The 16,229-nt window shown below is 37.3% G+C and overlaps 1 protein-coding gene across 1 annotated transcript; it reads left to right on the forward strand.

Moving 5' to 3' along the window:
• The first annotated feature begins 851 nt into the window (after positions 1-851).
• Positions 852-1,901, forward strand: LOC115629568. The gene has a single exon (XM_030526060.1). The coding sequence runs from the start codon at positions 852-854 to the stop codon at positions 1,899-1,901; it is 1,050 nt and encodes a 349-aa protein (XP_030381920.1).
• The last annotated feature ends 14,328 nt before the right edge of the window (positions 1,902-16,229 follow it).

The raw sequence follows: 16,229 nt of genomic DNA on the forward strand, positions 1-16,229 counted from the left end.
CAAAAATTCATGCGTTTCAAACAATACTAAAAAGGTAAATTGAAAGTGCAATAAAATGGAACAATTATTTTGCCCACTTGAGCGGCCTCGGGCCCTTGAAGTGCAGAGCGCACTCATAATTTTGCTTATTGCCCTGAATTTGCATATGTATGTGTATGAATTTTTCCTCTTAATTTGAATTGCAATTATTGTGCATATCAAATGAGGAAGGAATGTTTGAAAAATGTATGCCAAAAGCAAGAAATTCAAGTTTCTTCTGCTTGCCCATTCGAATTGTGCAGACATACAAGAATATATGCATGCCTCAAGGGGTTTTCTAGACGACAACCAATAGTGAAGTTAATTGCACGTAAAACGATGCGAGCTGCGGTCCAAATACAATTTTCGGATTTCTGTTCATTTTTGCTGCTTCGCTGATTTGGCAGAAAGGCATGCAAACAAATTTATGTACAAACATACATACGAGTATATATAAAGAACTTAAGGCCAAAAACTGCACATCGCAGTCGCGATCGAAAAGCGCGCCAAAAAGTTGCCTGGCAACTTTGTGGCAGCCACTGAGGAATGCCAACACTCGGCCACGAAACTAACCTTAACTTCTTGCCATCTCTCGCTCTTGCAGCACCCACAACAACAAAACTAGTCAGACGAAGGAGACTTCGATCCCGACACAGACACGGCCAGAATCACAATCAGAACCAGCGATGCTCAAGTGGGCTGTCATCCAGCCGCGGCCTTCGTATCTGGGCTGCGCGATGTCTGCGGTGCCAGCGGATTCAACAACAACAACAACACTGGCAGTGTCAGCAACAACAACAAATACGAGCAGCTACAGCGAATTCCAGGCATTGATGCCGGAACAGCGCGTACTGAGAACGAAGCTGAAGCGCAAATCTCTGTCAGCGCTGACACTGGGGGGTAAGGAGAATCAGTTGACCTCGACGCCACTGCCGCTTGCCACTTGCCGCACGCCACGTCTGAAGGATCTGAGCAACATCATGAGGACGCCCGCCACCGCCACCGCCTCCGCCTCCGCCATCACCACGCCCAAGACACTGCCATCGCCCTGGAAAACGCCACCCTCAACTTTACGCGCCAAGCCACCCGTCTACGCCTCCACACTGCCCACCTTTGAGGCGGAGTACTCGCCGAGTGCGGCCGTCATACCCGGACCTCTGCTCGCTCTACGAGGCATGGGCATCCCCGATAGCTACTTCGAGAAGCCGCGCTATCTGGAGCAGAAGCCTCTACCGCTTCCCGCCTCAACTGCCGCCCAGCAGGCGGAGCAGCCCACACTCAGCTCCACACAAATGGGCGATGTAACTCTGGAGCGGATGATCGATGCGATACTCGAGAGCACCCACAAGGCAGTTCCCCCAAATCCTCGCCCTCGTCCGCGTCAACGTTTGCGCCAGCGACAGCGCCAGCGTCTGGCAGCCACCATCGCCGTACACTCGCCCACCTATCGACCCGCCTACGATCCAGCCAGCGACTTGTGCGAGTATTGGCAGCCTGGCCCTGACGCCGATGGCGAGAACTACGAGGAGCGCGAGGTGCGTTCCCCGCTCCCTGCACCCCACACTCAGTGCAAGCGACGCTCGCAGTCGTTGCATCTGCGGCGACAGCGGGTGATGCGGCGCAAGCGTAAGATCGCCACGAAAATCTCGTCCAGCGTGCGGCAGTCGGCTCAGAAGCTGCTAGCAGCGGCTCAATCTGCTCAGAAAGCTCCGCGATCCGCCCAACGCCACATCAGTCCGGACAGCGGTCACAATTCGACGAGTGATTGCGAGCTGAACGACGATGTGGCTGGGGAGAAGCTGGAAAACATTTGGTTACAGTCCCAGGAATTGGTGGACGCAACGAAGCGGCGGCTCAGCTTTTCGCTGGTCGACGACAGCTGATCAAAAAATACACATAGTTTTATGAACACATATTTTTTTTTATAGTTTTAACTTAATTTTTTTCCGCAACTGCTATAAATAATAAATAATTTTTTTGAGCCCAATTGCGAGTAGAGTTGTTTTGTTCTTAATAGGCAGCTTTCCCACACTTTTCTTTCTAATCGAGGTAAGAATTCCTATTTAAGAACGGACTGGCAACGATCTCTAAAGGCCATCATTTTACGACAATTTTGTCTAAGCCACAAAAGAGCCTGCAGTTTATGCAAAGCACCTCTTGAAGCTCAACGAACCGTGGCGCTCGCCCTTCAAGTTCCTCCGAAGGAACACCAAGAAAGGGCTAGACCATCAGCCAAGTGTTTCTCACAGCGCCTGCTTTAATGGGCGTTTTTATGCTTTGATAGCTCGCAGTTGCGTGCGAGTCTAATGAGCAGAAGACTTCAAGTTGAAGGGAGATGACAGAGGAATTTGTGTGTCTCGGACCAATACCAACCTATATACTACGTGCATATAATTACAAGTACAAGTATATATGATCATGCAGGTACTTGACGAACTTTCGAAATACGGGCAACTCGAAATACCTGAACAGAAGACATAACTCATATGGCAGCTAAATATTTTCAAAACTATATACTTTATTACCTGTTCAGTGGAGTGCTTAAGACTGATTAAAAATGTTCGCTCTCTTAATTATAATTCGAAGTAAAGCTGATTTTGTGGCATATGTATGTATTATATATTCAATGTACTATATTAATTGAGTAATTCTATTGATTAAAAGTTGAAGATATACATATGAAGCAAACCAAATTTGAAATCCTTTTTTTAAACAAATTATAATTACAATATAATTATTTCTATGTCAAGGGAGGAGGGAGGTTGCAAAAAAAATTTTGCCATATAAAGTCGACCACAAATTCATTATTATGGCGCACTATTTTGCCTTAAAATGGAACTGAGTTGCATTTGTTGAAATTCTTAATTAAACGCATCGTGCATTATTTAATCAAAATTTTAATTTTTTGAACAGACCTCCCACCCTCCTTGGTCTATGATGTTATGTATTTATTTGGCGAATCAGCCAACAATTTATCTAATTGTTGTCCGACCTTTTTGGTTAAGATTCAATAGATAGGGCCACTTAGTCATGAAACCCCCGTTGCGTTCTGGTTAAAAAATAAAGAAACTTTGTAATAAGAGGTAAAGAAAATATATCATCATGAAGAGTTATTCCAAAAAATTCGAGCATTTTGGGGCACAAGCCAGACAAAACAAACAACTAAGAACCTACCTAACTACTAACTAATGCATTTCTAATTTAGAAATTACACATTATATAACATTAAAAAAAACTTCTATAGTCTGGTCTTTACTACCTATCTTAATATCTTCTTTGACCTGAGCAAGTAAATAGATCTTGTGCCTATCAAGTGATGGCTTCTTAAGATGCAAGCTCTTATCTTTTAAGGGGGAAGCGGAATCGCGGGATGTATACTTGATCCAGCAGTTTAATAAAATGCTCCATTAATATATTTTTTACTTTCTTTTCTTTTACTATCGAAATCTTACTTTAATAACTATTTATTTACGTAGCTCAACGAGCTATCAGAAATCCCAATGTGTGTTCGGTCCTTGATTAGGCACTCGGTTCGAATCACGAATCATGACAAGAAGCATGATTTTTAAAATGTCAAAGGTGTCATAAAATTTTATAATTGTTCAACAAAAGATAGATTTTAAATTAAGATTTAAAAAAAATTACAATTTTTCCAGAAGTTTGCCAACTGAGCAGTATTGTGTTACATAGTACGAGTAATTTGTTGTAAAAAATCATCCCAACTTAGAATTTTCAGATAACGACAAATATTTAGCCATCAGTACTTTTCGAAAGTGCCTATTCTTTCAACTTTCCTATGTAAGTATTCCAAGTAACTGAAAATCTTAATTGACTTATACAATCGCTTCGTATTCTATTTCCTCAAGACACTGCCTAATGCAACTGTTTCGACAGTACCAGAATAAAACCGTAAAGGATTTACTGAAAGCAATGGAAGTACGAAAGATGTTTCCTTGAGGTTAAGAACGGTTACGATTATAATCTCACAATAGCAATGAAGCAATAAGGCAGCTTTGGACGATACAATCCTTATACAACCCATACATTCGGAAATACTGGCACTTAAGGTGGCAGAATCTCAAAATATTTGCTTAATATATTGCTAAACTGCTTTAAAAAAAAACCTATCTATCTTAGTTTAAGGCCAACTGAAGAATATTTAATAAATAATAATAATATGAAAATAACCTAATAATAAGCTCGATATAATTAAAGTTGTATTGACTAGCCTAATAATTTAAAAGTAACCCGATACTTGCAAGGTTTATTAATAAATAAATAATTAATTAAAATTACAAGATTATAGTGATTGTCTTTGAAATGAATGGGAATAATGATTTACAATTCTCGTATTTCAATGCGCAGCGTAATTTCTTTCTAAAGCTCATCATAAAATATATAAACAAGATGGAATAAATAAGCATTATTAAGACACATATTAAGTGGCTTAAGTATAGTATGTTTTTAATGGAATGGAAAGAAATTGTATTGAACTGCTTTTAATTGTAATTAGTTGCGCTTGCAACACGTTCCCCAACCCCTACCCTTACCCGCTCTGGCTAATTAGTCCAGAAACTAGAAGCTCTGGTCCTCGCATGCCGTGCCCCAGGACGAGCAGCTCTGATCATGATGAGCCCGTCTCAGACGACGCGTCGTTGACAGCGTTAAATGAGCTGTCATAACATTTGTACAACCCCGAAGGTATGCAAATTCGGTCGGCAGTTCCCGTAGTGCTGTGTTAATCCTTGGATGGCTAACACTGAATGCCCTCTTTCTAACTAAACCGTTAACACTTTTCACAGGCCTGGGCAGTGTCGCGTCCTTCGCTTACTTCATCTTTCTGTCGGCTAGGCACTCACATACGCTTCCCATGTTAATGCTCAGCAGAGCATAAAGTTTTCATTGGTACGAGTATTTATTAAAATTCATACATGGACGAGTCCCTGACTCGCGGCCAGTTGGTCATATGGTCAACTGACGATGTCGATGAGTCCAAGACTGCGAATGAGCCTGAGACTGAGGTGCAGCCGTCACTCGATTTGTTGTCTTTTTGTTCAAGAGTTGTAGCCAAAACAATGTAAAATACTTTATTATGTGATACTTACTATGCACGGCTATATGCACTCAAAAAAAAAGTTGCACAGTACTTAGAAATGAATATTTTCATATTCAATCTAATGTTCTACTATTTCATATTCAAATCAAATATAAACAACATAAATTTAGCTAAAAACATGTTGAAATGCTGATTTTAATATGAATAATATTCTAATCAAATAATGTTGGACCATATTTTAAATTTTAATATTCGCCCACTTTAAATAACAAATAGTTAAATTTACTAAGTATATATTTTACGCAACTTTAATTTGAAGTTTTTTGTGGTCGATTTAAATATACTAGAAATATATTATATTTAAATATTTTTAATAGTTAAATCGAATTGACATATATTTTTAACTACATAAAACATATTCAAATACTGATTTAAATATAAATAATATTTAAAACTAAGTGTGAAAACAATTTATGTTGGACCATATTTTAAATTTTAATATGTACCCACTTCAAATAGATAAATTTACTAAGTATTGGAATATAATTGGTTAATTTTAATATTTTTCTCAACTTTAAATTGTAGTTTTTTGTGATCGATTTAAATATACTAGAAATATATTAAATTTAAATATTTGAATATAATATAATATATGGTCGTTAGTTAAGTGTCTAGTGTATTCAATCAGCTTTGTATTCACTTTTAATATTAACATTCATCTAAGCTATATAAAAGGCACAAAAACGTCGGGATAATTAATTTCTTAATAACAAATAAATTTGAAAATTACTTTCTGCTGAAAATAGTTCTATACGAAACACGTAATATTCACGTATACAAGTATATAAAACAAGCGTTGGAGCCCGTTTTCCCCCCTTTGGAGCTCGAATTTTCCAAAACCTAGCTTCCTAGCTCCTACCGTTTGGGCTGTGCGTTGATTTCCAATCAGTCAGTCAGTCAGTCAGTCAGTCAGGACAAACTGTTTTATATATATAGAGATATGCATTATAAAAATGTCGTCATTAAAAAGAGTTCAGTAGTATCAGTAGAGTAGACAGAAATACAGAAAAGTACTATTTTATAATTATATACTAATTATATAATTAAACCCACATCCACATCATCACTTGTGATTGAATATCGTCACACTTTAAAAATATTGAAATAATTTTGAAAATATTGAAATGTAAGTGAGTTTTTTTTGTCAGTGTATGTTGTGGTGCTCTGCAACTCGTCAGCGTCGTTGTCATAAGCAGGGAAGAGGTCAGGGCTTGACTGCTTGACCGCTCGACCAGACACCGAAATCAGCGTGCAGCTAATGCAGGTTTTCCTCCCGTTTTTCCTTGTCGCCTTGTTTCCCAACCCAACCTTGGCCCAGTTCTTTATTGCCCGTTGCCCATTGCCCACTATTCGTTGTTCCGTTCTGTTGTTGGCTGTCATACCCTTTTCCTATTGTTGTGCCTCGTCTAACAAGACTGCGGCACTTCCACTTCCGTCAAAATAAAAATAACCAAAAACTTACAAACTATATCTTAAGGGGCGCGTCTGACCAATGGTTTCTTTTTTTCCGGCCCGCCGCCAGCGCACAAATCACTGAGCAGAGAGCACTCAGAACTGGGGCGCTCTACCCATGTTTTGGGTAGTTGAGCATTATTATTTGCTGCTTTGCTTTGATGGCGTAACGCTAATGACGGGCTTTGTCTTTGTCCATGTTTTTGTCGAGTGTTGTTGCCGCGTCGCGTCGCGTCGCGTCGCGCCGTGCCGTGTCATTTAACAGGCATTTCTATCGTTTTATTTTGATTGAAAGTGAAATGAATAGCTGGACAACCACTAGCCCGAGCTGAAGGAGGCCAATAAGTGCCTGCATGGGACAACCTTTGAAGACGCATTTACAGAATAAGTCCATGGGTACACGGCAGTGGCAATTAAGTCGCACATAATAAAAAGAGCTGGGCCTCAAGGGAGGAAGCGTTCTTTTTAATATGCATGCATTCATTATGGAGATCTATTTCAGTAATGGTCAAATAAATTGAAATGAACTTGCTTTCAGTTTCGTAGAAAAAAGAAAATTATTCATAGAGATATATAGTTATACGCTCAGTTCTGCTGCAGCCCCAAATTTAATTGGCTCCGACTCTATATTCAAACGACCTTCCTTCAAGCCACTACAACAAACATCATTATTAAACTAGGAGCCCCTTCCTGAGTATATGACTCGGTTGGAATCATGGTGCTAACATCATCGCATAAAGCATGATTTTTAAAATTTCTTGCTGTTTTAAAAATTCTGAAAAAGTGGTCTAATATATAAAAATGTCAAAAATTGTTAATTTAAAAATTTTTAAAAATATCAAAGTAGAAAAAAACAATCACTATTTTGAATCAAAACGCTCTAAACTTAAAGAAAGCAGCCCCAGACTCAATCAATGGTTGTTTGTTTTTCACAAATTTGTTTCAAGCCTACTCCTATACTGTTTTCCATCTTCCGCTTCTGCCAATCCAGTAAAATTACTATATTTTTGCAGAAATAATGAAGACGAAGTGCTTTCCTTACAAGATTTTTCATTACAAATTTCTCCCTGCATGTTCAAACAAACACCTTAATATGAGAATACGCCACTTATAAATAAATAAAATATAAATATACATATATATAAATATTTAGGAGCTTAATATTTAATGTTTGCTCTTAAGTCAACATTTTTAATGATAAGTCACTTAAAAATAATAAAACAAATTCAATTTATAGTGACCTTTCTTAATTACTTTCGACAGAATTACTATAATCATCTCCGGGTAAATCTCTGAGTCGAGGCACTACATTGTACATTTATTTTATTTATTTACATTTTATGTTTATTTATTTAATTATCTTTTAAGCTGAATTTGTCGACAGCCAATATTTGTTGATGAAATAAAAATAAATAAATAAACTACAATGTAAAACTTTTCTGCACATTTTTGAAAGATATTTCATTTATTCACAAAATTTTAATAAGTCTTAGCAACAGCTTAAGCTATTGGTTTTAATAAAATACTAAATTATTATTCAACTTAAATTTTATAATATCAATTATGTGCCAGTCCAACACTTCTTCGGTTTGCAGACTCTTCTAACAAGAAAGTAAAATCGTGTAATTTTAATGAAGCTATAACTGAAAATAATTTAGATAATATTGGATGCTTTTGAATACCTTACTCTTCACTCTGTTTTTATGAAGTTCTTCTTTTTCATTGCATATTCAAAGATAGCTGGAAAATTTAATAAAAAATATAATACACCTAAGAATACAGAAGCATAAATTGTACACTCTTTTATTCATTTGTTTTTTCCATTTCAGCCATCTTTATTGATAATAAATTTAAAAAAAAAAATTACGTTCTTAAAATCTGCAATACCAAATTTTTTTCAAAGCTTTTAAGCAAGAAACACATAATTTTAAACATCGGCGAGCAGTGTCTCTAGGAGACTGAAGTCCAGACAGCTTGCTAAAGTTAATGGGAAAACTAAAATGTTCTGGATGATATCGCGCTGTAAAGTAATGGAGAGTGACGTCTCAATTTTGCAAACGCCCCTACATTTGAAACCGGACTCTTGAGCTATGGACAAGTTAATAGAGTGGCAACAATGGAAACAATGGCACGGTGCTCTATTGAAAACTCATTTTGTGGCACACTTTTGTCTGGGGAAAATTATGAAAAGTGTCATTAAAAGCGGGCCAAATGGACACACTTCAAACTCTAATTGCAATTTAAACGTTTGTCGGGCCGAGTGCGAAAGTGCCAAGCACTCTCAATGGAAACAACTGAATCGCACACACACAGATACTGGGTCTGAACCAATACCAATGCAGAGAAACCAATACACCCGCTTATTTTTATTTTATTCTCTTTTTTTTGACAATGACAAAAGTCGGAGAACACTTCTGGGCTACTGTTTGCAGGCCTGTGCAATGTCGTAGTTGACTGAACGATTGACAATGCTTAACGCACCTTTCGACCCGCACAATTCTAGTCCTTTTCCTTTTGTTGTTGTTTTTGTTTTTGGCTTTTCGCCCGCTTGAGAGTTGGCCACGCACGCGTGCGCTCGACGTTCGCCGCTCGCCGCTCGCCGATCGCGTATCGCAAATCGCCAGACAGCGATCGAAACAGTTGCGAAAAATGCAACAATGGCGTTGAGCGGGCCGTGTCAAGGGAGCGGGCGGTTTTTGCGTAGTTCCTGCATGTCCTGCATGTCAGGAAGTCAGACGTCAGGCGTCAGGCGTCGCGCTGGCCATGCTGTGAAAATGTGCAAACCTACAGACACACTCGTACGCTAATGTATGGGAAAAATAACAGTTATTTTGTCAGGCAACTCACCTCGCGATTGTGTGTCCTTTATGCTGGTTGCTGACCATTAGTTGGCTCTAATGATCATTAGACAGACCGCCAAGCACTAAATACGTGTCCTTTTTAGGCTCGCACCTCTAACACATCTAACAAGCCGTATCCCCGCTCTGACACTTGCCCTGCTTTCTGTGCTCTAGTTCCATGGCTCTAAAGTCACCTGTTGGCCAGTCAAGTCCTCTCCATTGTCCTGTCATTTGTCCAAAATTCGTCCTACACTTCATTGCCACTCATATTGCTGCCTTTTTAGGCCAATTACATATGACGTGCGTTGGCGCTCAAACGTGTTATTTGTTATTTGTAGCCAGCCATACTACTTGTACATACTTATATACTTGTAGAGAACATTTTGGCAGCAGGTGAAAAGGTCACGGCACGCAGTTGAGGTGAGGGCAGGACGATGAATGAAGGAACTGCTCGGTACTTGGATTGCCAGGCAGCTGAACATCTAGCCGGGAGCAGTGAAAAAATCAGCTGATACATTTTAATTATCTTCAACTTTCAATAGTTTAGGTTCAATATTACGCGATTAATTCTAATTATTCAGCATTTATTTGAACTATTAAGCTTTTTCCCATCCATAAGACAAAATTGAAGAACTTTAAATAAATCGAAAGAAAATATAAGATAGATATTCAGATAGAAATGGAGAGATATGGCTTGATTCGAATCGGTTAGATAAGTCCAAATTATTTCCCAATAAATCCGACAAGAAATCTTCAAGACGTAATCAGTTGCACATTTTTCAATTACTCGCTGCACTTATCTGAATGTCTTAGTTGTTCAAACGCATTTTTAGCAATCCTAAAGAAAGTAATTACTAGTTTCAAATACAAGTATCCCAACTTTACTTTCATTCTCTTTTTCAAGAGTTATTCTACCGTATCCAAATAGATACAGCGCCTTTATTATTTGTTGTTTTTTTTTTACTTTCTAAATTACTGAACCTATTCAATTGAGCCGAAATAATTAGGCACTTTATGTTGTTTTTTGAAAAAATTTAAAAAAAAAACATTGAAACATTGATAAAAATTGTGTCAAGCCCCAAACTTTGGTGTTTTATTAACAATAAATTCTTTTTTACCAGATTTTGTTTGATCCCAATTGACAATTTTGCTTTTTGTTTTGTTTGTTTTATATTTTAGCTTTTGAGAATCGTTGAACCTATTCAGTATATATGTATATATCTTTCTTTCGAGCTCTTACTTATTGCACCACACAACAGGCAACAATTCCAAAACTTTTGGATGGATTTTTTTTATATTCTCTAATTTTCTTTTGCATTCTCAATACATTTTGCAACTCAATACATTTCATATTCTTAACTAAATATGCAAATCATAAAACTCTAATTTGTAGGCGTATTTATCAGATTTTTTTAATCTGCAGCTTTTTCTAATCGATTATGCTATTCGCAAGTTATGGTTAAATGCCAGAATTCATCGAAAAAATCATAACAAATTATAGAAGTAAGTCTAAAAATAAAAAAAATAATCATCATCTTTTGTCAAAAAACAGCTAAGTTTTGTGACATTTGAATACTGTAATCTGCAACATATAATAAAAGAAATAGTTTTTTATAAATAAATTTAATAATAATAGGTACGAATAGTGTGAGCGTAATTAATAACACACAGATTATATATAAGCGCATTAATTTATAACACACATATTGTCAATCATCGCATGAGATCTCAAATGTAATTTCGGTTCCTAATAAATTCTCTGATTGATAGATTTATGCTTAGTTCTACGTGACTGAAAAACAATATACTGAGGCAGAAGCTGTATTATAGGAAAGCCTTTTATGTACCTTTGTTGTAATACTCTGAATTCTGTTTATGAATAGACGATCAAATAACAGATGAGTACAATTTTAAATGCCTCTAATACAAATATGTTCTTAACCTGAACCGAAAACTTATTCTTTCTTCTTTTGTGTATTATATACCTATGTGGTTCCTATGTCTTGTTTTTATTTTGTAGACTTTCTACTAGTCAGCGATTTTAGTATAATTATATAGCATATATCTTTGCGGAGTTCAAACCAGATGGGATTACTTCCCAGGAAGCGTTGACATTTATTTAAATCACTCATCCATAAATGTATGCGAAATCAAGGACGTGTATTTTAAGCGCGTATTTTTAATCAAGCGACTTCGACAATACTTGCTTTTTCAGCAATTTTCGGATGCTTTAGAAACTACCCCTAAAAGTTGACAAATTTTTCAGTTCATATACCTGCAAGAGCATGCGAGCCATAATTACCTTGATCCCTTTCTTAGCCAACAGCTAAGCCGCCTTGACTAAACACACTCGTGCACCAACACGGAAAGAAAATGGGAGGAAAATAGGTGCGGCAAGCATCCTATTGTATGCACATTAGGAAGGGAAGGAGTCCCCTTTGCAGAACTGCATATCATTAATGCAAATCTATGGGCCAAGGCTCAAGTTTTTGCACTACCCTCTGCTGTCATGTCATTAAAAATATTATTATAACAATCGCAGAGTGGCAAACGATCAAACGATCGGCGCCAAATGCCTTTTCCTTTGCTACTTCATTAAGTGCGGCTCACTTGACACACACACACACACACACACATATATACATTTACAGTCATCCATAGAGAGTTGCAACCTTTTGAACCCTTTCCAAGGATTTGCGGCATATTTCAGTCGACGGCTGTGAAAAAAATAAAAAGAAACAAAGTCCTGTCACTTCAAGTGCGCAAAAATTTAAATTATGGCAAAGAAAAATGGAATGCACATACGAAGAGATCAGATCAGATCAGATCGGATTAGATTTGAATCATTTGCAATTTTCCGCGTTGCGCTAATGAAGAAAATGTGTAAAATACAGCATGCCGAACGCCTTGGAAGATCCGAACCCGAAACCAGGAAGGGTGAGCCTCGTAACTCAGTTGACATTTCTCTTCATTTTCATTTTTTCGTTTTTTTTTTTTGTTGCCATTGATTGCGCGCGCGATTTGAATTGATTTGGCAAACAAATTTACACTGCACTTCAACATTATTCGTACACTCGCATAGTGTGTTCAAACATTCTTCACCTTCTCTTCCCCTGCATTTCAGTGTGTACTTGTGTGTGTGTGTGTGTTTCTCTCTGTGTGTGTGTCAGGGGTGCATTAAGAGTGCACCGAGGGGTTTACAGGTAAAGTTTTTTACGCTTCGCTGCCATCAATGCCAACAGGCCTCACAAAGTACTCGGAAACTATTTAGCATAAATAACAGCTGTTGGCGAAATGCCAAAAAATTGTACAAATAATATACACACTTGTACTAAACAACGTTGCAAATAAATATTCCAGTATGCCTCTATTTTGAGCACAAAATTAAAATTTGAGTCGCCTGCAAGAAATTCAAAAATGAAAAACACTCTAACCTCTGATTACGTTTTAAATAGTTCTCTGACGTCACTTAATATATGTATGTATGTATGTATGCGCACATAGATCTGCTGATCTGACAACTTTATAAATATTGTTTTTATGTTACTTTCGGAATGGGCGAAATAAATGCCAGTATTGCGGCTGGAGTTAAAATGTACAAAACTATAAAGAATTATAATATACTAGCAAAAAACCAATATATACGTATGTACTTGAATATATACATATACAGTTTTTCTTGTATTCTTTATAAGAGTATAGAAACTAAGTTTGACGTTAATCGGATGAAAATTATAGATTTTTCATACAAACGTTGGAACCCGTTTTCCCCCCTTTGGAGTTTGATTTTTCCAAGACCAACTTCTCAGTGCTTACTTTCACTGTGAGAGGGATCTTGTGTCCAAATTTCAGCTTCCTAGCTCCTACCGTTTGGGCTGTGCGTTGATTGCCAATCAGTCAGTTAGGACAAACTGTTTTATATATATAGAGATAATATATATATAATATAAATGAATTATAAAGAAAAGGGCTGGCCATAAAAAACATCTCTATTGCACATAAAACAGGAACTTTTGAAAAACTTTGTGATAGCTCTACCAAGTATTTAATTAATTTCGTTATTTAGTTATCATTTATTGTAGATGCCCATAAAATTAAACACAAACCCACGTAATATTTTTGAAGAAAACAAAAATGTACAAAAACGTACATATTTAAATAAATATGTACAAAAAAAAAACGAATTTATTTTTGTAGACTTACTATAAATTAATAATCACATATGTAAAATATATGCTTATATATGCTTACTAACTTGCTTAAGATACAAAACGTTCGAATGTTTAAAATAGTCAGTTAAACTGTGTATATTTGTTTAAAAATCTGCCTGAAGTCTTACGAATTATTAATCACTAAGGACCTTTTTACGGCCTATCTTCCTTAAGTAATCGGTACACTCGAACTAAGCATTTCTTTATTTCCAATGGCTTGGATGCCGATAAAGCAAACGTACCAGTATATATCCATAGCAGTTAGAAGACAGACAGGTAGACTTTTATTATTGACTTTTTTGAAAGGTAATACGACGAATGCGAATATATATCGAATTTGTAACGTCGAGATTCTTTAGGTTTGCTCTACTTTGGATGTTCTGGATATCTTTAAAAGAATTATTCAAATAAATTATTAATTATCATTTTATAATTTTATAACTTGCCCCGAATTGAATGTTAAGAAATGTTGAACTACTGTTTACGAAGTTCCAGCACTACAAGGCAGACTGAATCTTCTGGGTTAGCTTGAAATTAGCTAAATCCCCTTTTTTATGCACCCGTTAAAAAAAGGGTTTATTAGGTTTGTTAACAGGCAGAAAAAGCATCTCCGACTCCATAAAGTAAAAAAAAGTATATATATTCTTCATCAAAATGACGAGGGAAATTAATCTAAGAGATGTTCGTCCGTCTGTCCGTCTATATTTTGGAAACTGCTTAGCGCTCTTAGACCACACTTGGTATGTAGATTCTCCTAGTGCCTAGGCAACGCGAGTTTATATGTTTGCCTTTGATTTAAATGTTTGATATTCTACTTCTTCTTGTGGATTAAACTATGGGTGCATTTAGCTCAGCGGATATCATTCTCGCTTGCCATTAATAAAGTAAACATTTGTAAACGAAGTAGGGGGTGACTGATCTCTCTGTCAATACTCATCTGCTCCTAATCTGATCAAAAATACATGAGCATAAGACTTCCTTCGCTGCCATCCATGGTTGGCAGCAACTCCAACCAACACACAGCATCGCTGCATCATCCCATTGGGTAGGCAGGGAAGCTGAACACAAAAAACGACACCCAGTCTAGTAAGACTCTTTCATTCTGCCCTAATTGAAGTTGCTTGCACCCATAGCTATAGTCACCGTCAAAATTATAGGCACCGTCGCTGTTGCCGACGGCGATGGCAAGAGGTACAGCCAAAAATCAAATATCATATATCAACTTATATATCAAAACAAGGCACGAAAAAACAAAAACACCAAAGCAGACGGCGGCAGCAAACACGAGAAGAGAGAAGGAGAACGAGAAAGTTGCCTCAATTTTTAACTTCATATTATATGCAATCACACCTTTCCCGCGCGCCAAGGTAACGTTACCAGCTGCCTCCTGCCTCCATGTCAGCCAGTAAGACAGTCGGACAGACAGTCAGACTATCCAGACAGCCAGTAAGGCTGTGAGGCAGTGAGGCAGACAGGCAGGCTGGCTGTCAGCAGTCGAGACATATGCAAATGGCATTTATGCAAATTCTCAGGACACATGATAGTTTTCGGGCATATTATGAATTATTGAACTATTGGCAGTCTAAGTAAATATAAATTGAGCAATACATTTTGAGGCAAAGGGTTCGGCAACTCAAAATCAACGAAGGCGTACCCTAATGCCACGTCGGCGACGGGCGCGCACACTCGCACTCGCACTCCATTGAGGGGGTCCCAGGACATCGATATGCGTGAGTTTCTTTTTCTGTTTCTTTTTTTTTGTTTTTATTTTTTTTTTGCCCTCGGAATAGGTAACATGTGACATGACATAGACGAAATGTAAAAACTGTAGCCAAGTGGCTGCCAAGCATGTCAAGAGCCAACTACTACAAATTTAATTGTGCGAGTATGTGTACAAGTATGTTAAGCATTGATGCCGCATTTATGATAAGGGCCAGAGTCTATGGCCAACTCGTGCCCGAGTAATTAGCCGGGTTAGTCACGCGTATGAAGCGTCCAAAATGATGCCAAGCATCGTCCCAAAGCTTACAACGGGTCCTGCCAAATGCCAGCGCCAAAAACCTGATGTCCTACAATAATTAATCGATTGAGGAACCTACTGATATCAATTGTAAATAATCGCTGATCATATTCGGAATAAATCTAATCCGAAACTTATCCCAAACAAAATACGCTGCTTACTGATATCAATTGTAAATAATCGCTGATCATATTCGGAATAAATCTAATCCGAAACTTATCCCAAACAAAATACGCTGCTAACTGATATCAATTGTAAATAATCGTTGATCAAATAAATCTAATCCAAAACTTATGTAAAACAAAATACGTTGCTAACTGATATCCATTGTAAATAATCGTTGATTATATTCGGAATAAATCTAATCCAAAACTTATGTAAAACAAAATACGCTGCATTTTCTCACAAGTTTCAAGCAATACTATCTCTTAAGATGCCTCCAAAAAGTAAAAGGGTATTATGTACGAACGCATCTCGGATCTGGAAAGAGGCAATAGATCAATAGATCTACCAAATAAAAATATAAAACTAAACAGAGCAAAGAAGCTTAGAATCAGTTAAAAGCTAAGAGT

The sequence above is a fragment of the Scaptodrosophila lebanonensis genome, unplaced genomic scaffold, assembly GCF_003285725.1.
Source record: "Scaptodrosophila lebanonensis strain 11010-0011.00,11010-0021.00 unplaced genomic scaffold, SlebRS2 tig00000159-arrow-arrow-pilon, whole genome shotgun sequence".
Taxonomy (NCBI): domain Eukaryota; kingdom Metazoa; phylum Arthropoda; class Insecta; order Diptera; family Drosophilidae; genus Scaptodrosophila; species Scaptodrosophila lebanonensis.

Excerpts from the sequence above, each read along its gene's own strand:
- LOC115629568 (XM_030526060.1), top strand. The coding sequence starts at position 852 with ATGCCGGAACAGCGCGTACTGAGAACGAAGCTGAAGCGCAAATCTCTG.